This window comes from Pholis gunnellus, assembly GCF_910591455.1.
Source record: "Pholis gunnellus genome assembly, chromosome: 9".
Taxonomy (NCBI): Eukaryota; Metazoa; Chordata; class Actinopteri; order Perciformes; family Pholidae; genus Pholis; species Pholis gunnellus.
In genome coordinates, this window is record NC_136535.1 from 15,986,908 (window position 1) to 16,013,622 (window position 26,715).

The window sequence follows — 26,715 nt, forward strand, 5'->3', positions numbered from 1 at the left end:
GGGATCACTGCAAAAGTTGAAGGAGAATGGATAGATAGAGACTTGGATGGTTTACTTGTGTGCATGCAAAGCTGTCTAATAGTTGGAGTCTTGAAGATGTTAATGCCAAACATGAGTCACCATGCTGCCTGGTCTGGCTCTTACCAGAACTCATCAGTTTTCCCAGGGTGCCTGAGCTTTCTGATGTTCACTGGATCTTGCTTTGTATACGGAGCGGACTGCAGAGAAACCACATCTGGAGTGTGGTCTGGATGTGTGTATCACACTTTGGATGTAGGCCAGCCTGCACACTGTCTGTGTGTGTTGGTGACACCATGGACCATTTAAAGAATGACGTTTGTACTGCACCAGGGCACTCCACCAGTTTGCAATGGTTTTCACTCTGCAGTGTCCCACTGCACTGTAGACATATTCAGATAGAAGGCCTCCATCTGTGGTCTGACGGTTTTGATTGAGTTTTTGCAAGTTATTTGGTAGCTGACAACCAATAAAGCATGGATGGACCTCAAATCAGTCTGTTCAGTGTCAGCTTTACATCAAGAGAAGATCCAAGAATCTTGGCATGCCACTAATGCTAGAACCACCCAACACGGCTCGCCAACTTCACTGTTTATTGCGTGATACCGATCTCAGAACTGATCCAATACAGCATCCAACAGCAAGATGTGAACACTTAACCAGTGAACAAAGGTTCATTGTACCAATAGAAGACCATGTGTAGAGTTTTAAACAATAATGTCTCCTCCTGCTACACGTAATACACAAAAAAAACAACACCATCTGTATCACTATACTATCTGTTTGAACCTGAGACCATCACAGGCAGCAAAATCAGTTCACCATGGATGCCACCACTAGAGGTAATATGTTTCTGTTCAGGGAACAGATGTTGAATTTATACCATGTGACATTGTGTACATACGGTACGAGTGAGTTGGAAAGAGAGGTTGGGAGCCATAATCTTTACAATTTACATATAGTTAAATGAAGTTGCATAAACATGTTGGAAATTCAAATCACCTTTTCTATGCAGAAGTGCCAGCAACTCAAATAAATAATATGCCATTATTCCAGCATGAACAATGTAAATAAACATCTTTTTGATGAAGTCACGGCCTGTTTTTCTGTACTGTCAATAGTTAGTAAAATCACCTCCCCATTTCTGAGTAATAGTAAGCTACATGCAGCTAAATTGTGTATTTACATTGATTGCTTGTGGCAACCGAGCATTTATTATAGCTCTCGCTCGAAATGATTTCAAATTTCCTGTCGAGTTTACTTCACAAAACCACAGCAGTTTCACATGTAACTGTGCATTGCATTTAATACTGACATGAAATACCTCCTCCTGTGCTTGATACTGAAGCACACCCTGCTGAGGAGTTTTCCATAACTGCCTTGACATCTTTCCTGGACTCTATCTCATTTCAGCAGATACACCCGAATCTGTCTGTTTTACGAGCAATGCTGCTGTTGACCAAGTTATTTTAATTGTCATATTGCAACTTGACTGGAGTTGCATGGCTGGTCTCCAATTGGTTGCTGAACTGGGGAGACCACATTATTGTATTTTAGAGCACAGGAGTAATTAGTATGTCTGTTAGTAAATAAAACCTCTAGTGCCTTGGAATTTAATATACTTCTACTTCAGTGGGTTGACGCGGTTTCTGGCGGTTAGCTCAAAAGTTTTTTTTTTTTATAGCCATAATTTCCATTCTACCAAAGCCAAAAGTACTTGGAAGGTTGATGTGGATTATGTTGTGATGCTCTGCCAACTGTGTGCCTGCAGATGGAGAGCCATTAAAGCAATGGTCTTTTGTAAACCTTGGTTGTCTCCAAGGGAGAATCAAGGGTTTCTGCATGTTGGGCAATTTAAAAGGAAAATCCGCCACCTTCTATGTGGACGTCCAATTAGTTCTGATGGCAAATGTAGTCCCAGTGCACGCTATATTGACCGAAAAAGATTATCTGTCCTGCTGTGCCTATATGAACTAGGATGCGTTGCACGAGAGTGGCGAGTTTGCTTTGTCTGAAAAAATAAACTTAAACCTAAACAGAAAAAAACAACCGTACACATTCTGAATTCAAGTTTCTCTCTTACACGGAACTAAGACGGGCTTAATTGCTTTGTTGAGACATCGTGAAACACATTTCATTCAAGTGTAAAAATATTGTACATGCAGTTATATAAATCTAAAAATATATTTAAGCACATTTCTGTTATTATAACTTAAATCCTTTTAATTTAGGGTTAAGAAACCCACATTACTCAATCAAACCTTTTAAAGAAAATAGCAAAGACAAATATCAAACATAAGTTATTACAATAACTTTGTTCAATGCTTAAAATCCTTTCAAGGGTGCGTTTGCACAATCCCACATGAAGTATTTCATCTGTTGTAAAGCCACGTTTAAAGTAGTCTTCAATGTACTCACAGTACATTTCCATTTCAAATGTAGAGTAACCAGCCAAAGAGATGCTTCTATTTTTTATTTTTTTTTGCTGTCGGATTCACGGGCCACATAAAATGACGTGACGGGCCGGATTCGGCCCGCGGGCCTCGAGTTTGAGACCCCTGCCCGAGACGCTGTTTTTCCTCCGCTGTATCTCGTGTCTCGTTGGCGGCTCTCACACAATTTAGCAAATGACACAAATAGCCCCCACAACGCCCCGCTGGTCTTGGTTTTCTTTTCCAGTTTATCTTAGGGGATCTGAAGAAGATCTCCAGCGTGGTGTGGAGGGAAACATTCATGCATAGTGACACAGTCACGGCCCGCTCTCTGGGTTGTCGTCGGTGACGGCATCCAACAAAAACTCCCCACTTTGACATTCATTACAGCGGAATGATTCCGTTTCTGTTGGCATCGGAGGGCAATTTGAGTGAAAGCTCCACCAGTCGGTGTTTGCTCTCGGCAGGTCAGATTCTAAAGGGTCTTCGTCGGCCATATCTTTCCCGCTGCAGCCTAGAGCGGCCTCCCTCTGGCTGAATACGGCTGAATATCAGTCAGCCAAAACATCTTAAAATGTACACTGTAAATAAAGCCCTCGTCCGTAAATATCACTGCACTCATATTTTGGGATGCCATTTTTCACTATTGGAAACATAACACAAACAAAGAGACTCAGGACATTTTTGAGTGGTATTGTGATCTTTTTAGCTACTGAAGCTGAAGTAGCACTCTGTAGTTCTTCCTTATCCCAAGTGCATCACTGTCATGGTCCTGGAAAAAGGAAGAACAGATTTTGCAGCTGTGCCCTAGATATGATTGGCCGGTGACCTAGGACTGCTGAAAGAACAACATTGGTTTTATTTGCGTTTGTCTGCTAGCTTCTAACCACACATCTAGCCCAGCCAGATACTTGTACTTCTTTGTGTTAAGTTAAACAAACAGTAAAGTAGCCACTGCCATGAAATACCACTTGTCTTAATTCATATGCATATTCATTATGCTACCGTTGACTATACCTCAAACTACAATAAATATTTTATATCAGTTTATCATCTTGAAAAAGGGGGAAAAATTACACTTTATCGAGCCGTTACAGCAACCTAAGTGTTATAAAGAACTCACAATTTATGGTACAATTAATAATAGTAGGTTTTGTGTGACCCCTCATCATCCCTCATCCAAAGTCTACGTTCAATCCTAGCCTTTTTGGCAAAAACACCATTCAACTCAGCCCAAAGAATACCAGACATGGGCTAAAATAGACATTTAGACATGCAAATACATGGAGAAAAACACTACCCTGATCCAGAATACACTTTTGCTTCCCGAACAGAATAGTCACCTGGGGCTTTTAGTTTTAAATAAAATGTGGAAAGTATAGTACCCTGCAGGATACAGCATTAGGTCAGTGTCCTGATGTTTGGCCGTAACCAAGAATTTACTGTAATCATAAGAGCTGAGAGCAGTTCAGATGTTCTTTGTTATTTACTGTTCTCGCTTTTTCAAACTTATTCAGTGTGTTTTTTTCGTCATGCATCTAATGTGTTCACTAAATAAAACAGATGTTTCACTCATTAAAATCCTCAGTCCGGTATGTATGATTGTAGGAATATTATAGCAGTTATAAATTGCCATTGGCTATGACTGAAATGGTTGCAACATTAGTGCAATAGGATCTCAGGTGTGAGATTGTTGAATCAAACTAAACAATTCATTGAGCTTATATTCAAACCTGCTGTGGTAAGTTAATAACCAGGTCTGTCAGTTCAAGTCAAGTCAGTTTTATTTATATAGCCCAATATCACACATTTTTCTCAGGGGGCTTTACAATATATACAGCATATGACACCCTCTGTCCTTTTCGACCCTCCAAAAACAAACCTCTTTCGTGGGGTAAAGGCGCGTGAATCGAACCCAGGCACCTCCTGCTGTGAGGCAACGGTTCTAGCCACCACAGCACCATGCAGCCCAGAATAGAACAACATAACACAATCATTAATATAGACAATCCATATGACAAACAGATGTCAAGTTCGTCGAGATGTTTTTTCATTTGCTTATGTTTTGTGCAGGTGTTTTCTTAATTTACAGTGCATTGACCTCTCAGGGCCACCATACATTTAAGTTGTTTATATTCCTATCACCTATGTGTGTCTGACAACAAGAACATTTTGAGATTAACGAGAATAATTAATTAAACGGATGTCTGTCATTTATGTTTATGGTCTTGTCAATCAAACCCTTGTATATTTTCCATTACTTAGGTTCAATCTAACAATAATGCTTGGCTTTGTTTTGTACAGTATCTTGTGTGGTAGAATCAAATTTCTTTTTTTAAAATAACTGGGAAAAATGTAGGTCTATGCTGTACGCAGGTATCGAAATGTGCGCATAAGCGGCATGACAAGTGTGGGGTGATATTCTAAGGACGCCTGACCTTACTTTAAGGAAATTAGCACGAGGGAATAAGAAGTCTAATGAAGGACGTCACTACTATGAAGGATACTGTGTTTCTTGGAAAGCAGAAGCATGCGTGCAACAGCCCCAGCTGTCAGGTTCGTGTCTGAGAGAGTAACGACTTTGGCTGCAGCTCTTGCCAGTAAAAACTACCTCCACTCAAACTCTTCTACTTGAAATCCCCAAAATGTGTCCCATGGCAGAACAAAAAGAAGGCCAATGACAGCCTTGTCTGCGGTAAGGTGTTTCCTAAATTATGGCTAGACGTGTTTAGGCAAGATGAATCTGCACAAAGACCATTGATCTCCTAATTGAAATCAGTAGGACTGGTTGCGAAGAAACTTCATAGTACGATGATTGATGGTCCAGGGGTCAAGTCCTCGAGCAGTCATTAAGGTTTAGAATTTCACTGAGGTTGGTCCTCGCTCTACTTTCGATCTCTGTTACATGACTGACAGGGACAATTATCCTGATGAATACGCCGAGAGAGTGCACAGACCAGCAGGCTGATGTTTCTTGGGTTCTTTGCTCTCGGTCATCTATGTGTGATGCCGTCAGTTTTCCTTTTCTCGTTACTAGAACCACTGGGACTGGCTTGCACACATGGACTGCCAGGCACAGTGCACTGCTAGTTCCAGCGTATTCCTGCAGTCTTGTTCTGCTATTTTGGAAACACATGCTAATAGTTGCTGTGCCTCAAAGTCCTCTGGGTGACTTGATTAAGAAAAACAAAAAAAAAGAAAGGTTACTGCTTGTGTTGAAAACCAAACAGTAAAACATTTGTCCATGGAGAACAGGTAATGATCTAGGTATGTTGCTCCTCCTCAGTCTGTCTTTTGACTCTTAAGTATGCTCAGTATTCAATGCAAATGCTTGGCAGACAGTTCAATTCCTTCTGGAAGATTTCTTTTTTTGGGGGGGGAGCTGTCTATCCCTCTCTCTCTCCCTCTGTGTGTGTGTCTCTTTCCCTCTCTCTCTTTCTTTCCTTGCTGGCAGCAGCGTCTGTACTGTTGGCAGGAGTCACCAGAATAAAAACAGCAACACCAGACATAGAGGGGGGAAAAGCAAAGTGATCTATTGAACCGTAGTCTTTGCCCTCTCTTAATTACGTAGAGTCTCGTATCTTTTTCTCTTTTTTCACCTTTTTTCCCCACTCTTTAAGACTTCAGGCTTGTGGTAATTAGTTAGAAGAGAATAAAACCAGCTGATCGGGAGAGGGGTGGTGCATTTTCCAGCGAGATGGCTAACAGAAACATTCTGTTGCTCCTCTTTGGACTCTTCCTCTTAGCACTGATTCAGCCCTCTCTTCAAGGAGGTAAGTGTGAGCTACAGGTGAATTTATTTTTGCTGCATCAATCACAGACTTAGAACAGGTGCAATGTCTTTATTTCTGCCTCTTTGTCCCTCAGAGACATAAAACCATTTCAATACTTAAAAGCTTTGCTGATACTTATCAGCTATAAGGTATCAGTGAGTGCTTTCACAACATTTTATTAGATATACAAACTATTGATTATTTATATGTTATAGTGCAAATTTATATTAAATGCATGTATGGTGTTTAATTTTGCAATTGCATTGCTGAGTAATTTTGGTTTGATGCTATAAATGCATGATGATATAAAGCTGCTTGCTGCAGTAATGAAAATGAACCCTGCACCCTTACTGAAGCCCTGAGTAGTGGTGCTCCATCTCACTGCCGTTAAAGAAGACTAATAGAGAGAGAGGATATATTTACATGTCTGTTGCTGCTAAGTTTAAAGTGAGTTTCAGCATTGTCTACGACTTGACCAGATGTTTTTGTCTCATGGCTTTAAATTTGTATTTAAAGAAATAAATCATAAATTCATAATAATACAAATTTGATAAAAAAGCAACTGTTCATTGTATGGCTCTCTATACTATTTTCTCATGGATTAATTTTCTTTTTCTGAACGTTAAATCACATCCTACTCACACACACACACACATATGCATTAAAAGTGTATGTTTACATGGCTGCAACCATATTCTATAGCATGTCAGGAAGAGAAATTTCTCCAGCTGGTCTCATTCCACTTAGCAAAACCACTTGGTTTAAAATCACCCCCAATGAAAGCTCTGACCTTCTTCTCTTGAAGTAATAGCACCGTTCTGCCTATTTAAGAAGCAGATTTGAGGGGTTAGCTTCAAGTGCAGTTTAAAGTTATGGCTTATCTGTTACAGACGGTGTGAGAGAGTATAGTGAGCATGCCTTTCCTCACATTTTCATTCAACAACCTGAAGGTTAGCGTTTTCTCCCCTTTCTGCATCGCTTTGATGAGGTTTTTAGTCCGTGTTTTGGCTGAGATTCTTTGAGTTATTCAGCCCCAAACTGGAAAACATGCTTATAGCATCTGGGGCTGGGTATGATGTAATCAAGTCCATGTTCTGTTGTATTTATTTTCTTAAAAGTCACAGCTGTTGGTGTTCCTTATCGTTCAGTGTCCTTTTTAGATGCATTATGTTTAGATTGTTAGATTCCTAAAAGAAACATCTTGTCCATATAAAGTCAAATTGTTTCCTAGTTATGTTGTCAGCCTCCTCTAATTTAATCATGTTGAGAAAGACGTTTACAAAGTCTGTTTTTATAAGGTCATAGATTGTATCATCTAAGAATTTATTTGCCTCTCTTCTCTCTGCCTCATAGCACATTTATCCTTTCTTCTTTGTACCAGCCACATTTTGAGGTGCATTCAAGCAAATGATGTAGCTAGTAGAGCTAATGTCAATGTTGGCTTTGCAACACAACCTCAAGTGAGTGTTGAGATTGTCTTTCATAACCTGTGGCACTCAAAGTAGTTCCATCTATGTCTGTACACTAAATTATCTGTGAGTAACATTAACCTCATTAACACCCCAATGCACTCGTTTAATGCCTCTGCACAGAAAACACCTCTTACGGTCGTAAAAATTCAACCCTTGAATTATGGTGTAGTGCAGAGCTTTTGCCATCGACAACTGTAAATTAGTTATGCTCCTAGAGAAAACATCTGGGATGGAGTATGTTAATAAATATGCCCCCTGTTATGTTACCCTATAACCTTGCGGGTATTGTAGTAAGCTTGGTGGTGCTCCCTTGTACGACGGAGGACGTTGTGTTGACGCAGTGACCTCTATTATTTATTGCAACATTTGATAACCGAATCAAACCCAGACCTTTGTCAGCTGATCCAATTATTTGAATAGATTCCTCAATTTAGGAGTTTAATCAAGCTAACTTTTCACTGCCCCAATAAAAGGAAGAGTGAACAGCTCATTAGGTATTCGCAGATTCTCTTTGAAATGATGCCAACATTGTTGTTCATTATTTACTTTTACATTGTGAATTCCCAGTGTACAAAGTATCATGTTTCTCTGTGTCTTAACTTGATATATGTTGTATTCCTCCAGAAAACGTGAACATCCAGCTGGTGAAGTCATTAGTTTGGCGTTAATGACAGCGGCCGATGAAAAGGGGAATATAGCTGCTCTGTTCCTTTCAAACTCTGCTAAAAATTGATGGGGTTGTGGGATGTTTTCTTTAGTGCTGCTAGAAGCCAGTTTGCCTCATTTGGCATTGGCCAGCTTCAGCCCTGAGACTTCAGAGGAATTGAAAACATTAATCAGTGACACTCGCCTGGCTGTATGTGAAGTTAAAAAGAAAAGTGCAGAGTGAATGACATGCCTTAGTTGTCAGATGTTAGATACCCAAACTGATTGTCTTGATTGCCCAAGCAAGTGGCGCTTCAGGCTTTATTCATAGTATGTGTTGTGGACACCTCTCTGGCTCTAACTCCTCTTCTGGCAAGGTTGAGTGCCAACCATAGCATACTGGATTAATGTGACACACACGCAGTTGGCATCCCAGTGCTCAATTAGTCTAAAGAAATAGACCTTTTGAAGTAACGCCGGAGCAATACATGGAAGATTTTCCTGTGAGCTTTTGTTAAATTTCTTGAACATCTTTCCCACAAAGTCCTGTTAATTTGTTGATGTTTAGTGGTTTGGTGTATTTTGTAGTGAGGTGACCTCATTCAGTAATCATTTGGGAAGGAGCCTTTACAACGTTACAACCACTGACTGACCAAGGTCTGCTATTGTGAAAGAAATGTTATTCCATGTATTCATGTCTTACTCTGGCACACATCCTGGGAAAGTGTTAGGAGATTGGACAATTTCATCCACAGTTTGCATTTTTACATTAAAGCATGTTGGCTGGCTGGGAAGTCACTTTCTGCATCAAAGCACCAAGCCAGAAGCGATTACTAAAAATGTTTCCAATTACTATTTTTACTGTAACTACTGTACTGTTAAGACTGTTATAGTGAGAATACTGGATGTTTGGGATGGATGAGTTGTTTTAATAGACATGTAATTCAAACAGACTGCATTGTAAATGTCTAGACTCTAGGGTACAACTCCTCTGCACTATACTCATCATTTTTGACTAAAGGTAGTTTATCTTTGCAAACCTGATTTACTGTGTGATACAATCCAAGTCTTTCAGAAATGGATGGCTGAGTTGTAAGAATGTTGGATCACAAGTCAGTGAGTCAAACGCCTACAGGTTTCTCACAAAGGCATCACTTTTATGTAGATATACTGCCTGTGCACAGTTACTGTCAGGGTATTTACCCTAACAGTAAGTGTGCCCTTTTGTTGAAAAAACACATCAATTAATAATTTGTTTAGCTCTTACTCTTTGGTTGTGGATGAATGTCAGTCCTAGCGTCCCAGTCAGATGTTTGGTCTGCAAACAACTTCTGCCAAGTATTGAACAAAGAAGCACATTAACTCAAATGATTCATTCCAGCCCCTCTGCGAGCAGCCCTCACCAGGCTGTTAGCTGCAACGAGCAGCCTCACCGGGCCAGCAGTCTGAAATTGCTCCCGAGAGGAATGTTTTCATCTTGACCCGCCAATGCCCACTGATGTCCAACTCCTTCTAGGTTTACAGACAACATGAGCACAACATTAATATAGAAAATAGTTTTTATAAAAAGCCATAACTGATGATGAACTGATGAGACAAGATGGTAATTAAATAAAACTTAGATTAAACACATTACGTCGATGTAATCAAAATCCTCTGGCATGAAAACATTGTGGGAGAGGGCGCGGGTAAACATGGCACATTAGGCCTTTGGCATCAATAATTGGTTTAAACCAAACCAAACTATTTTGAAAGTTTTGATAGGTTTCAAGCAACACAAGTACTGATGAATATGTTCTGTTCCCACGTAAACCGTTTGCAGACTGGACTGGATGATCATGAATTCTGTTCTCTTTCACATAAATCATAGATTTTATGCTTTCCCTGTTCAACGATGTAAACTGCTTTTTTCCTTGCCAGGATATTGTAAAAGTGAAAATGTGTATATATTTTGTTCATAAATCTGATTGATGATTCCTCACTCAGCTATGTTTTTTCTCACAATTCAGATGTTGGTCCACAATATTACATTCTAATAGGTGATTTCAGTTTTGAAAAAAAAACCTGCTTTATGTCCTATACTCATTATTTCAGCAGCACATATTGCTTCTATTTTCAACTGAGACACATTGTATTTGGTCTGACATTTCACATCTCTCACAATAGTGAATGTATCTCTTTATGGTCCATTTGACATTGCACCTATGGTCACATCAATCAGTTTATGGAATGGTCATAATGTAAATTATTATTCCACTAGCTTTTTTGTGCTACCAGTTTGCGATGTTCTACTTTAGAGAAGTGTCACTCAGATAAGGTTGGGCACGTGTAGAAAGCGTAGGTGGAGTCAAGTTGAGGTTTATCTATATGGGCAACAGGACAGGACTTTGGCAAGAGAAAATCAGAGTTCTGGTTTCCGTTTGTAGTCCGAGTAGAAGTCACGAATCACGTTGGGTTATCCATCGTCTGACCGATAGATGGGTTCCGGGATTGGGTTGAGGTGGGTGCAAGAAAAAGATTCACTTTTAATTTTTACTTTATTTAATGCTCCTCACACTCTCCTCTTTCACCCTCCACATGCTGTGGAACATAGACAGTGGAAGGGGTGGCTGATAGTGGGCCAGTTGTCACATGTCTGATAACGGGAGATGTAAGGGTGCCAGCAACCACAGTGTTTGCTTAAATGCACTGTTGCTCTTGGTTGCAGTATGAGAGCTTTCTATAAAGCTCCTCTGCGGGGACAGTGGTTTTGGATAAGTCTGAACAGCAAACAGTTATCATCTTGCCAACATATTTATATTTAAAATACTCATTTTATCAAGAGTGATGGAAATAGTGTTGCAGAGTTGTGTAAATGTCAGGTGGTCAAAGTGGTAAAAACACATTACAGAGCAGTTTTCCTCAGGACTCCTCAGGGGTGCAGCAGTGGGATCAGGAATGGTAATTGTACTGTGAGTCTTTTGTGAAGGATGGGAAATGCTGTAATAACTTGTGTGAGGTTGCATGTGTGAGTGTTTGTTCCATGAGGGTTTTTTTTTGCATGCCTAAGTACCATGCAAATTGTTCCATCAACTCTTTGACATGTAAATATTTTGTGATAGACCAAATATTAAACAACCACAACGCAGGGTAGTAGAAATATAACATTACTCACCAGCTCGGTGTAGATGAAGTAAAACTAAACTTTATGTTACAAAGAGCAATTGCAAAAACTGTCATTAACATGGGAGGAACTACGGAAAGAAACGTCATTGGCTTTGGCTTTGGCTTTATTCAATTACTAAGTTCTTACATCCAATTACCCAACTTCTCTTCTAGTCTGTCTTTATTCATGAACCCAGTAACCCGTATCCCCCATAAAAAGTGTTTAAAGACACTTAAAGATTTCCAAATAGACTGTGGAATTCAAGAATCCCATTGAATTTTATTGAGGCTCAGGTAAAATATCTTGCCAGCGAAATAGTTGATCCACATGTCACGTTATGCTTTCTAGGCCGACACTCAGAACATGACACGATACAATACTAAACACAAAAGGCGCTGGTCTTTTCCACCTGCTAGCATGTGTCCGGTGGACTACGTCATTTTATCAAAATTCAAAACAATGGAATTGGAGAGACCAAAACATTCGCACACACATATGTTGTTTATGAAAAAAGATTTTTATCTAAGCCTATGAGCGTTTCACACATTGTGCTTTTTGTGTTGAATAAATACAAATTTGATTCCTCTGGAAACTGAATTATGGTTACGAAATTTCTCAGCAATTCCTGCTTTATTATACTGTAATGGACCTGTCCCAAGCTGAATAATATAGTTTTAAGGAAGAGATTTTAACTTATCATGCTCTAGTTTGCTAATATTGTACAGTACATATAAGGCTGTATTTGACATTGTTACTTTCTTATCCTTTAATAGAAAAGCCATCGTTTTGGCAAGATCAAATCACTAATACAAGTCACAACATGGTAGTACATTTATTCATCAACATTATTGATATCACAAAAACTCACGGCAGACTCTTGACTGGAGATGACTGGCTCGTCTAATCTTTTGTGCTACACAAGTGATGATGATAACTATAATTAAGATAATCATGAAGAAATCTTCAAATTTATTGACTCGGTCACTTGGCCGATGTCAGAATGTGCCTTATTTGGATGCACGGTCACAATGAACCTAATGCACCCTGTAACCGTGCTACAGTAGCACGATGGGATTCTAAGCAAGAGGAAAACTGGAGCAGACACACACTCCCTCCTACGTCACTTGCAGTGCAGAGACAGGAAATCCTCCTTTTGATTGTGAAATGAAGGAGCAGAATTGAGAACAATCACTCCAACCCCCGTCGTGTGGTGCCTGCACCTGCAGTTTTCTGCCATGAAGCCAATGGCATGGGCAAACTGACTGCAAACACATGTGCACACACACATTACTTGCATTGACTAAGCCGCTTGATAATATAATACATAACCCTGGACTTTATTATTTATTCCTCATTTTTATTTGAGCCTGCAGGATTCTGAGTGCTCTTCAGTAAGTCGTCAATATTGCAAGACAAACCCCATTAAAACCGATTAGTTCTACCGTTGTCCAACTCGGAGATCTAATTGAGTCGGGATGAGTTAAAAGTCTACCTCCCTCTCATCTGTCAATTTGTTCTTTCAGGGAGGAATTTTGTGTCCAAAGCCACAGCTGCGGCCATTACTGTTCCCAAAAAATCTAATTATTTCTACCCAAAATTAAGGAATACTTCCTTGCTTATTTTCTTTACAAGCAAGTTAACTGACATTTAGTTGTTCCCAGTATCCTTTATATGCTGTTATATCTTCAGAACCCAACCAACAGTTGATTCTTAGAGTATACAGTACTTCTAGACAATGCACTTCACTGATTTCTTCCATTGATTGGCACTCACAGCTCAATTTATTAACCATACCAGTGCAATAGAACTGATGTTATCGTGGCACAAACCCATTAAATATGTCACAGCTTGTTAGTGAAAAGGTCAAATCCTTCTTCATTGCAATGGAGCAATTTTGCAGCCATTTTTAATAAACTGCATAGATTTGGTCTTTTTGGCATTCTTCAGTGACATGTGTCATCAATTTTCATTTAACTAGATCAGACAGTAATACCTTGTAATGTTCATTCCCCAATGGACACACTCAGTGGACAAAACTCAAAGCGCAGTGTTCACACAGCATTCGCTAATAAATACATGAACGCCTTTGACATGTGGTTTAAATGAATTGGCCTCCCAACACATGCAAGGGCCATTAAACATAATCACCGTGGTCCTGCAACTCCATTCTCTCAATTCTAGTGATATAAACCATGTTTTTCCCTCAAAAATATAACTTTGCATTTTTGGCCTTAGCTCACCAGCCTTGTTAGATTTAGCTGTTAGTTGTCCCAGAACAACTAGAGGCATTTCTTTTATTTCTGTTGCTGCTCTTGCATACATGAGGCCACCATGTCTGGGATCCAGAATGACCATCTCAGGAATTACTCTAGTTTGCAGCCAAAAATCAGTTGAGAAATGAGGCTAGGGGATGTAGGTGGGGGTTGAGGGTGTCCACGGTGCTGCAGCAGCTTTCTGAGAGAAGGTCTCCAACTGCAATACCTCATCAGAATGAAAACAATTGGAATTTTCTCCTAATCAAGCCTATTATGTGGGTTTTTTCCCCGTTGCTTTCACTTTGGCTCTGGTTGGAGCAGCTGTATTCACGTTGCATTGTGTGCCACATCACTGCTATGACCTGGAGCAGATGTGTATGCCAAGGACAGATTTCCATTTTTAATTTCTTTCACAGATGATCAAAGTGTTTAGAAATGTGTATCCAATAAATTGGGTTATTGTCCAGGAATCCTGTTGCAAGCATTGCAATAAAAGAAGAATATAAAAATACTTTTATGACACTTTTAGCTAGCGTCACGAGTGCTGGTGATAGAGGATGACCTTTTCTTTCTCTGTTGTGTGTTCGAGGTGTGTATGTACCACCTGGTGCTGGGATCGGACCAGGAGGTGCTGGACCAGGAGCTGGATTCTTTCCAGGTAACAGAGGCTCCAATGGACATTATAAAGAAAAGTAACACAGGCACAACAAACAAAGTCTGTTTGTCTTTAGCAAAGTTATAACAGTTGAATTATACTGCTGTAGTCCAGAGGTTGTACTAAAAAGAAAAACTAGTATAACAATATCTGAATGTGAACCTGTAATTTTACTAAAAGTTAATATACTCACAGAAGTAGTATATACTATATACTACTATATAAAAATCCCAGTTGGTTTGATGGTTGAAATGCCCGCCTTTAGGATGATGTGACAGTGATGCTTTAAACTGTTTTAAATGACCTACTCAAAGTTAATGCGCTTCAGTCTTCTGCAAAAACCCTGAACCAAAAGTGCTCTTTGTCTTTCCTAGTATCACAAACTATTCAAGTACAATACTACAAATACTCATAAACAGCAATGCCAAATTACCAACAACTTACAATGTATTACTTTCATTGCAGTATGGTCACATTTAGAAAGTAGAACATAGATTTTGAGGCACACGCACGTCTGTATGCACCTCTGCTCCGTCATAATATAAAAACTAATATGCATAAATGTTTAAAATGACACAAGACACACTCTCCTGGTGTCCTGAAAGAAAGTAGGATCAAAGTCAGCTTGTGTAACGATAAATTGCTCTTCCAAACTGTCCATTACGTCATGACATGTAGGCCTACCATAACTCTACTCTGTTTGATTGTTGTTTTACCAGGGTCCGCTGGAGGAGTGCCGGTGGGCTATAAACCAGCTAAAGCTGCAGGTGAGTAGAAGAAACATTAGATTTATGATTTGTTTCTCCCATCTACTGTATAAAATATGTCTATAACAATCACATCTGGTTTATAGTGAACTGGTGCACTACTGTTCAATGATTTGGATATATATGTATATTAAAAAAAGGTTTGTTTCTATGTAGAAAATAATAATATAAAATATTTAGAAATCGGTCTTGAATCGATTTTTCATGATCCCCTGATACCTGGTGGATTTAATGATGAATCAAATGTTTAACTCATTGCTTTTTGGTTGTTCAATAATTCTCTCAGCTAAATGTAACTTTATACTTTTAATAATATATTGAACTTTATTCCAGGTTGATCTCAATCGAGCTGCAGCTGTTCATATGCGTAGCTCGTTATAAATGAAATCTTTTCCATATGGTAATGTCAGTCATAAAAGCAGTGTTGCTTTCCCAGGGTCCTGATTGTGTTGTCCAAATGGCCATTCCAACATTTGTACTTCATGCTCAACCGCAGATATTCTATCTGGTGTTAGTCATTTCACACCTCCATAGCAGATAAACTCAGCTCTGCATGCATGCACAGTCCACTTTAGCAACAGTTCACCATCCGTAGGCAGTGTCCTCGCATGGCTTCAGCTCCCATCTGCTGAACAAGTTTGACCTTGTTCAACCTAGCTAAGTACTTACGCCATGACTGCAGGAAGAAATCATGTGTTGAGACTTTGTAATTGTGATTATTAAATCACAATTACAGTTAGTTTAAATGTGTTAGTGTGTGTTTGTAATTAGTTTTTGTCGAAACACCCAATGGTGTAACATTCATAGCATGTTAACTAAAACAAGAAGAAATCATTTACAGACAAATTCCTTGTAAACACTCAAGCTTTTTTTCGGTCAGATCTGAAGGAAACACATGGTGAGAACTCCTTGTTAAACCACCACAGGCTAAGAATAATTAAAACAATGTTTGTGGGGCCAACCACTGCTGTTTATCCAGTTTATTGGAAAATATGATGAGGTTTGAGATTCGCAAATGTAAGGTCTGTTACACATTTCCCAGTGGTAAGTAGTGATTATCAGGATGTTAACTGATAACAATGACATGGCAACATGACATGAACATGGTTAGCAAATAATAATGATAATTGTTGACAACAATAATGACGATGCCAGTATTGATCACGATCACACCTGCCACTATTTGACCCTTTCAGTAGGAGGTTATGGTGGTGGAGGCCGCGGTGGGGGGCAAGGTGGTCTGGTGCCAGGAGGTGCTGGGTATGGTGGTCTGGTGCCAGGAGGTGCTGGACATGGTGGTCTAGTGCCAGGAGGTGCTGGGTATGGTGGTCTGGTGCCAGGAGGTGCTGGACATGGTGGTCTAGTGCCAGGAGGTGCTGGGTTTGGTGGTCTGGTGCCAGGAGGTGCTGGACATGGTGGTCTGGTGCCAGGAGGTGCTGGGTATGGTGGTCTGGTGCCAGGAGGTGCTGGGTATGGTGGTCTGGTGCCAGGAGGTGCTGGGTATGGTGGTCTGGTGCCAGGAGGTGCTGGGCACCATGGCTTGGGTGTTGGAGGACAGGGTGCAGGTATGAAGATTTTAATAAAGCCTTGCTGACACTTTTTTTAGTCAATCAGCATATCATAGCATATGTGTATAGAGAGATATCTGCATTAGAATGCAACGGGACACGGTTTTGGAATTAGAAGCCTTCTGGTTTCTGTTTGTAGTGCAAATAGTATTTACCAGTCACGATTGAGTGAGCTTTGGTAAACAGTCTGTGTGGAGAGCGAAAGAGGCAGAAAGTATTGTCCGAAATGCATTCTCTGAACCCATCCGCTATCGTCTGACGACAATTGAAGTTTTTATTGGCTAAAAAATAAACTGTTTACAGAGTGTTAACTGGTTTACAATGAAACAATCCGGTCGCAGACGTCTCTCAACTCCAACTCCATTCTCGTGTCTCAAGTTACTAATCAGACTGTAAACAATGGCCAGAGGTTAACTTGTTGTCTTTAGAACAATAGCTGATGGGTTCCAAGATTGATCAGCATACAGCTGCCTTGAGGAGCCGCTGTCATTACCCATATTCAGGCTTTTTCTCAAACATGTAAATTTCATTCATCGAAATAAGGCATGAATGTCTATGAATAGAGACACTAAGAATTTCACAATCTTGTGTCAAACTCTGCCTGTAACCTGTAGGTCTTTTGAATTGGCATTTTAATCTTGACTCAGTGTAAATATATATACACATGTCAAATATTTCAATATTACAGCGCAAAAGCATAGCCTCACATGCTTTTTTGTTTGTTTTCACCCCATAGGACAAGGTGGAAAGCCCCCTAAACCAGGTAAGTTGGTACATTTATCATCATGGTACTGAGTTTTGTGGAAAGGGGTGAAAAGTAAAAGAAAAGGCAGGTTTTATGCTGTATGTACTTACCTATATTTGACTTGTGAAAAAAAATTGTGCATTGAACAGTTTTATGAAACACTTTGAAGATGTAGTCACAACCCTGTGTTCTTACAGTACAGCACAGTAATAGCTGTAAAGCAGTCCTGTAATAGAGGTGAACAGATTTGTTTTGTTAACGACATGGAACATTCCTCAGCACTACATACACTGTTGAAATGCCTTGGTAGGAAGGAAATGTAATGTATTGTTATGGGGTGGATAATGTAGGTAAATGTGTAGACGACATCATTTTTCCCACACCAACAGAATAGGAAGACCTACACAGATGCAGGGCACCAGCTGAAGAGAAAGTCTTTTGATTGGTTGTCACCAAGTTTTTCTTATCACCCCTATGTTTTCGTCGGGGTGGGTTCACACCCGCTTGGCAGCTGGTTGGGGCGTCCTGACTGGGTGGGACCGTGCAGAGATTCCACGTCTCCTACACCTCTGCTGTATGAGAGAGTGATGATTGGCAAAGTGCAAATGGCCATCAACGCCTGCCAAACAATGGTGCCAGAGCACTGATTAATGTTATTGTAGAGTCAGACCCTTACAATATCTGGAAACCTCCGTGTTGAAATGTACCACTACCCTCCTCTCTGATACCATACAGTAAATATTTTCCTTTGCCGTATCACAGTCTGCGCTGCATTGGTGCTTTCGCAATGTTTAGCCAACTTTTAATTTCCGTAAGCATTGCTGATACAATCTCAGCCTACCTCTATGTGTTTAGAAAGATAAGGAACAAAGCAATAGTCTTATAGTCCTGATAACACTCGAGTGGGATACAGAAGGGTCCCACTGGAGTGCCCCGCCTCTGCCCTCTAACGAGAGTTTCAGGAAAGCCATCTTGTAAAAACCTAATATGCAGTATTTGGTGAAGGTTTATTTTGGCTGGGATCAGCAGAGCCTTACTTAGGAAGTATTGCCTTGGCTTTTGTATGCATTAGAGTTCTCCCTACAGTGCATGGCATACAATAATAAAAGCAGCTCCCTGTGTTTTTGAGATCAGTGCAATGTGGGCCTGGCTGCTCCCTCATATTCTAGTCCTGTTGTAGGAAAAAAGAGAAAAGCTCTTACACACAATTCGGGGTCAGCAAAGGTTTTACACATTTTTTAAATGAAAGTAGTGACTTCAACTTCACTAAGGCGTTGTAATATGTTCCGCTTCAAGGTAATCGCCATTGTAATGGTGTTTAATGATCTGTCAATGTTGGTTTCCATCAGTGGAGACTTTTCATATTGGCAATTGCCATTCCATCTGTTTTTGGATAAGACAACTTTTCACATACCGCGTAGAAGTATTACATTACTGTGCAAATGTACGGCTACAGTTCACCAGCAGGTAAGCCTCTCACAATGGCCGGTTGAATCCGTCTGCAGCAGTTTGTCAGTGTTTGGCTTATGTCCAGAAGAAAATATATGCTTCCAGCGTCTGAAAATGTGTTGACCCTTTTTATTAAAGGAGTTGTGTAGAATTTAGTGGCATATGGCGGTGAGATTGCAGATTGCAACAAACGAAACACCCCTCCGCTTATACCCCTGTTTGGTTTGTCCCTTGTTTATAGAGGACCCGCTCCCTATGCAGATATAAAGGGCTCATTTTAAGATAACAAAAACATAATGATTCTTAATTGCAGGTGATTATACACCGATGCAAACATGGATTCATATTATATTCCATTTCTGCCTACTGACTTCGGCTAAATCCTACATACTTGTTATCTTGCATGGCAGTTGGCTTCTTGCACTGCCAATATTGCGGGATCACATGGAAATCCATCTTATCAGGCTTCAAGTAATGCGCCTGTGTCCGGCAAGCCAGTGCACGGACCAATCAGCTTCCAGTGATGAGCTACGCTGCCAGGCAGCTACGGGCGCGGCTTAGGTATGCGTGAGGTGACAGACGGTTCATCTACGTAATCACCTGACAAGTATTTTTTGGAAAGTGCCTACCATTTTTCAAACTGTTTCCAATGACGGCGTCTTAGATGGTTTAGTGTAACAAACCATCGGGCGGGTCAGGTTAACACACTGGTATAAAGCAGTGTTCTGTTACTAAAGAGACACAAATCCAAACACTGGTAAACTACTCTAAGATGCACACCAGCAAGAGAGCTGCCATTAGTTCTTGTGTGGAAGCCAAGCAGTGACATTACATTCCACAGATACACACCTTGCCAATAATGGAGAACAGCAGCTGGCTATGTGAGTAGCGTGACTGCAGTGAATTGCAGCGTAGCTCATGCAAGACCATGTAAATGTTAGACTAATTGTGAAGGCGGTCAGCATCCAGCTTTGATAGTACACTGAAAGCTGGAAAGAGGAACCTTCTCTTCATGAACAGCTGTTGGATGTCGTCTCCTTTCCTGTGTTCCCTGAAGCAAAGGTGAATTCAATCCTCACGGAGTTATTGCCAAAAAAAATTTTTTTAGGCCTCTTGTCACTTTCAGGAAGACAGTTTGAGACAGTTAACAAGAACCATAGAGGTTACTGTTTTTGCTTTTGGTGTTGTATTATTTTACAGTTACAATCTGTTTTAGATTGAGATGTTTCTGGGTGGGATATCTACCGTATGTGTCCATGCTTAGCAGGCCAATTGACTCCCTGAGAACAATACAAATTGAAGATGATAGAAAAACAACATGCTGTCCATCCCACCTTTCTCTCACTGTCTGAAAACTGAAAATGTCACACTACACTACATCAATCATCAATCATACTATAGACACCACCCTTGTGTTTCTAATATTTAGTTCATCCCTATGATGAATGAGGGTCTCCACAACTACTGATAAGAAACATCTCTCATTGTTGCTATGCTATGTATTACTTAAAGTGTGTGGGAGGTGTGTTTGAATAGAAAGTAGTAACGACTAAAGGAAATAAATTGAAGGCCTACTGGCAGTTGGGATATTTGGGGCTTCCCTTGAGTTGGCATCGGCAGTTAGCTCGAACAGAGCCTCCACGATCGGCCAGCCCAAACTATGTTTGTCGTGGACGTTCTTGAGCCTGATAATATGAGCCTACTGTTTACAACCTAGCAGTGTAATGCAATACAACTCAGCAGCATCTCAAACTACAGCCTCCTACATGAAGGTAGAATCTATTGCAGGGCTGTTGTACTCGACTGCATGAGCTCTTGATAAATATACTGATATTGTCCTGACTTCTTATCTCGCCTTTATTTTGGCTCCTCACTGCCTCTTCACATAACAATGTGAAGTAATGAAAAAAAGTTTTAAAAAAATAGTCCCAACAATTATGCGCAAGATAAAATCATGCTTAGAATGACTGCAACAGACATGTCATTTAAGATGACGGATTACATTGATTAATGCTGCAAAATGTCTCTGAGTTTGGAAATCTTGTATCCTTTGGATCCAATCTTGGATACTCCTGCGACGGCAGACCAACAACCTGCAGTTGACGGAGAGTTTCAGCAGCTTCTGACGTGGTTTTGACTTTTCACAGGCTGTGGCCAAAACAAGCTGGTACTCAATTCAAGGCTTTTGCTATAAATACTGCTCATGAGATCATCACCCACACATTCATTTTAAAGTACACATTTTGGATAATTTTCAATATAATGTACATCTTTGTACGAGTTAAATAGTACCGCCCGTGAATACAACTGATTCTTTTGCTTCAAACCCTCCGGTTCATATTAGGGTCATTGTTTGAAGAAGCACTGAGTGACAAGTCTTCACAACAGGAAGAGCGACGAAAAGCAGAGAAATGGAAAGATAAAATGGACATGGGGAGGCAGGGAGGACAGAAAGGACCTGCAACTCTTGCGAACATACCGTGTACTGTATATGACACACGCACACATTATATGCATTCATGCATGTATGCACATGCATCATTCACACACACATGCTTAGATAGCTTGCAGAAAGAAAAGAGGCTGATAGATTACTGATGAAAGTGTTTAGCCAAAAGAAGATGAGCGTGGAAGAGGTTCAGTCTCCTGGAACACATATGCGTTTCATTACCGGAGCTTAGACCTGTCCTCTGAGCTGTCAGAGACTGGAAGCATCTGCATGTTATTGCGCATCACTGTGAGTGTATGTAAATATGTTCATGTGTGTGTAATTACAAATGTTAGCACATGTGCACACACGCACATAAATATTGAATATGTATCCAGATATTAGTTCGGGGACATATAGTGTTTCAACACACAGACACACGGCATAAGTCAAGTGTTGCTTATTAAATCAAAAGAACTGTGAACGATGGCATTTTCCTCTATTCTTACCCACTTATCTTTCCTCCCTGTCCTTCTCTGTTGTCCACTGAGTCTCAGTGTCAAGCTTTCAATATCTTGGAACTTGAACTGTCTGCAGAGGAGACTGTTTTTTTTTATTGTCGGAGCCCACGCCAACCCCACACTCCATTCACCCAATATTTACACAGCCATCACAGCTTGTTTGTTCTTATTGGAAATACATTATGTTTCCCTGACTATTTATCTTGATTAACGTCGCCAGATGTTGTTGTTCGTGTCTTCAATAACAGCTCTCCGGCCTTTAACCAGCCTGTCGTGTGTCATGTTTGCATGGTAGTTCTCTTGTGAGCATGTTATTGCCAGTATAAAGGCCTTTGGGTCAGTTGATGAGCCATCCCTTAGCATGCTCTCACAACCTCTCCTCTGCTCCGTTTGCCAGCAAGTCTGGAGCATGAACCATCATCGTCCATCTGGCAGCACAGCCTAAGTGATGTTTATGTAGTGATGGGGAAAGAGTCCATGAAGACAGATCACCAGTTGAATGACCTTGTTGTAGTTATAGGTAGAGGAACACTATTAAAACCGAGGGCCCGTTTTGTGGATTTGTGGCTAAGTAAGTCATTTCAATGATGTTTTCTGGGTTATTGGAGCCCATGCTGGGTGAGTATAGCTGTAGCTGATTAAAATGTCCAACACAAGGGGGAGAATGTTGCATCATAAGTTGCTTCACAACTTAAAGCAATACTTTTAAAATGCAGTAGGATTTTAAATGGTCAATGCAATAGGTGTCTATAGAAAGTCATTTATTCTTGAATTATTCTTTTTTTGCTTGTTCCCAGTGCAGTTGCAGTCATTTTTAACAATATTGTATTTTGAAATGATATGACGCACTGACACTATCTCACCTCAGAGTATTGGATTTCTGAATTTCTCAATACTTATCCCGACCCGGTGCTGGACTAAATTACTTGTGAAGATGAATGTTTTTTTTAAAGACTTTAGCTTTGACCATATAAAGTAGGTGTCCTGATGTGTTAGCCCATGTTGCATAACCTCTGCAAACATGTAATGTACAATTTGGTAAACAGCTTTTCCACTCTCAATGGCAATTTAATTTTCACTTGTTTTCCTTTGTAGAACATCCAAATATGTTTGTCATATTGAAATGCCACAGATGGCTACACAAAGATCATAGCCTGTACATGAAATGCTTTTGTGGCTGACTCAATGAATCTAACGTCAGTGTTTCAATGTGCTTGTTTTGGGTTGAGCCGACCTGTTGAACCCTAGTCTCAACCCTGAGTTGTCAGTAAAGTATTCAGTAGAATTACAGTTAGATGCATATGCGGACCATCTGGAAGAGGAAACACACTCGGCCAACTTTACATACCATGGCCGTGTTTGTTGACTGTTTTTCTGGCCCTGTGCATCATTTGCACAATTGAACTTCTCTAGGCAGGGAACATACTTATTGGAAATTAGAAGGTTAACAAAAAACAGGATTCTCTAAGTGCACATGTACTCTGTGTACTACTGTATACTCTAATGCTTTCAGTGTGTTTGCCTTGTCCGCATGGCTTTACAGTACATGCTGTTAGTGTGTGTGCCAAGCTAAAATGGGCGATGGTATGAGCTCTGGGTTAAGGATAACTCCTCAGACAGACTCAGGGACTCAGTCTTGGCAGAGCAATTGTGACATTCCTTTAGAAGTGGATAGAAAGTAGATCAGCAGAGGCTCTCAACTCTGAAACTGGGAAAAACTGAGAAGTGTTTGCTCGACTTCAAAGCTTACAGCATAGCTTGTTCTGCTCTTTATGACTTGTAGCGTAAACAATGACATCACAAACTCACAGTGGATATGGGTCGCATGGTGTCCAAATGAACACAGTCTGAATTAAGGGACAGCACTAATGGTTATAGCACAGATGTGTTTGAAATACAACATGTGTTTGCGGAGGTGAGAGACTCACAAGGATTCAGGCTGGTGAGGTCAGACAGCCACAGACGTCACTGGGCAAAGCAACCTACAGTAGTTTGGCACGGTGGCAGTGCTTGTAATCCACATAGCATGTAATGATTACAGTTAACGTTCATTTGGGGCCATTAGTGAGACCCCTCAGAGATGATGTATGTGTTCTCCTGCCAAAATGTGTAGGTTGATGAGACCATCCAAAGTTGGTTCATCATTGTAAGTGCTTACCACACAAAGAAACAGAGCGTATTCTCTTCTTTAGTGTGACGCAATTGTCCCCTATAGAAATGTTAAAGAACCGATGCCCCCTACCAACAATGGCTACACTGATTTGGATCTGGAAGCTGCCCCTAAAGCAAAGATGTTACAATATGTGGAGACCTTAGACCCTTTCCCTGTTTGTCTGTAGGAGCTCTGACAACTGTGCACTTGCAGTCATCTGGCAAAGAGGGAGGCTGAGGCTTTTGGGACCTCTCATTGATAGTGTCAATGACTCCATGGAAAAGGAAAGCGAAAACAATGAAAGGCTTGCCGCCAAAGTCGGCTGGCTTACGCCAGCCAGAGTGGGAGACAGTTTGTTGTGTAGTGGTGTGACTTTGTGAATGCTTAATTTGTCCAGCATGTGACTAGTCCAGCATTTCACAGCTCAGTGCTCGTGACTGACAGCACAGAGAACCTGGAAGTGACAAGGAGCAGGGGAGGTCACAGGAGAGGGAGGGGGAGAGGAAGTAAGGGGAGATTGAATGTGTCCACTTGTCTCACGCGATCTGGAATCACTACAGCACCTCGCATCATTCTGCTTGATCCAGCTTGTACTGCGTCACCTCGTAGGAATGCAATCCATCCACCTACTTGGAAGTAGGACAGTGTGATAATTTGATATTGATAACAATATGGTGTCATGGCGGTGAAGTACATAATGGTGGACTTTGCTTTCAAAGTGAACATTTATATGGGACCACAGCCGAAGAACAGAATCTTCCAGTCAATCACAGTAAAATGCTGATCCTCTGGGGACCTCCAGAGGGCCTTTGAAGATGAGTTTATCATGAAGATTTTCCATCACTGTATGTGCTGTTGCAGCATTTGCACTGCCGTAGCGTTCCTCTTTGCTTGTTGCAACCGTCCTTTACTCTTTGTGTGTTTCTGGTTTGATGGTTTGTACAGCAAATCCAGTGTTTAGCTGAAGACTCACTTCTTCTGTGGCTCTCGTGTAATTTTTCAAACGGTCCCTTGGCTTTTCAGAAAACACACATTTGTTCTGAGGCGGTTTGCGTGATTAAATATGAGCTAAAGTAAATAAAACAGTGAGAAACAAGTCTCAAAAATGTCCTGGACATTCCAGAGCTCCAGCTCCAAAGTCTGCTTTCCGCAGGTCTGCCGTCAGTTACAGTGGATCTCTGCCATGGAATTCTTTGCTCTCTTAAATTAAACCCTTCACCAGGCCCAGTGGGTTCACAAAGTAGAGAAATGGGGAGAAGGGGAGAAAAAAGGAGGAGATAGAAAGGAGCGGGCAAATCCATCATTCACTTCTCACGTTTGGCTTCCTCTCTGGTTGCTGCTATTAGCACATCACGTCTGGTCGGCCCAACCCCTTCACAACTTTTGGAGAGGAAAGAGAGAGAGAAAAGAGAAAAGGACGGAGAAACGGGGAGAACAAGAGCAAGACACTGAGAGTCGAAGACAATGTTTTGATTAATGTTTCTTGTATTCCTCTGGTTCTGAAACAGAAGATTACCTTACCTAACCCCAATGGAGCATGAGCAAGACGTTTCAATTTGGAGACTGAAACCAGATATGTCTGTTCGCACTGGCTCACATCCATAACTTGTACTGGACCAGAGTTTAAGAACATGACTGGTCACTGAAAGATCTAGTCATGCTGTCTGGCCAGTTTTATTCCAGTGTCAGACTTCAATTTCAATACCGAGGCACATGAAATGGTACAGAAGGAGGCAATGAATATGGCAGCCTGTACCTCATGACATTTTCATTCCTCTAAAGACTCCTTCCTTGTCAGAGAAGGTCTGGACTTGTGTACCCTCACTGAGATCATTCTTAAGCAAGCCGCCACAAATGAATCACCACCATGGGGCGATGCTCAATTATTCACTGCCACACCATCCCAAATTTCTACCTCAACAATCTGCAGGTGCACTTGTCACTACACAGCTGTGAAAGCCAGTGGTCTTTTCTGAATGGAATCTGGCTAGCAAGCCATGTGTCTGTCACACTTTCTTTTCTTTTTTTAAATGTAAATGGAGGAAACTATGATGCATTGCAGTTCTGCATCACTTACCTTCCAATTTCCTTTAGCCCTGAGTGTCTCCCCCCCCCCTCTCCTGTGTAGTATTGGGTTTCTGTCGTCCCCATCTTGTATTCATGTGTTTACCTTTTTGTAGGGTTTGCTGGTCCAAGGTCTGAAGGCAGTTGGGGTTTCAAGTGGTCTCTCTGGCCTCCTATTATGCCTTGAGAGTTACAGAGAAAATAAGCCACTACATTAGCATACAGAAATCCTTCAGCTTGTCAGCAATCAACCAAATACTGGGGGCAAAGAAAAGTGATGATTTGATATCAGGATCATGTTGCAGACTTTCCATGTGTGTGGCTCTTGACAACAAAAAACGTTGGTGTCGACTTCCAATAATGTGTTAGCGAAGACAGGTCTATTTGTGTGAGCTGACGTGCTGTAACAATTGTAGCCCAACAAAAGCAAGCTTGTTTGAGTTGACAGGATGGTGTAAATATGGCTAAACGGAGAGCTTTTGGACAAAAACTCTACCCTCCTCCCAATATACAATCAGGCGATGGAACCGACAATGGTCCAGATTTTGTTAGCGTGTCCTCTCACTTTGAGCTTGAAAATGCATAACCTTCAGAGTAGTATTTGTTACTCGAGAGCGTTTCATTTT

At 40.8% G+C, this 26,715-nt stretch overlaps 1 protein-coding gene across 1 annotated transcript in view; it reads left to right on the plus strand.

Moving 5' to 3' along the window:
• The first annotated feature begins 5,998 nt into the window (after positions 1-5,998).
• Positions 5,999-26,715, plus strand: part of elna (elastin a) — a 49,994-nt gene continuing 29,277 nt past the window's right edge. Inside the window, exons 1-5 of the mRNA XM_079166472.1 lie at positions 5,999-6,223; positions 14,330-14,398; positions 15,115-15,162; positions 16,359-16,727; positions 17,467-17,493. Of these exons, the coding sequence (XP_079022598.1) occupies positions 6,148-6,223; positions 14,330-14,398; positions 15,115-15,162; positions 16,359-16,727; positions 17,467-17,493 (589 nt within the window). The 5' untranslated portion in view covers positions 5,999-6,147. The remainder of the gene's footprint in view (positions 6,224-14,329; positions 14,399-15,114; positions 15,163-16,358; positions 16,728-17,466; positions 17,494-26,715) is intronic.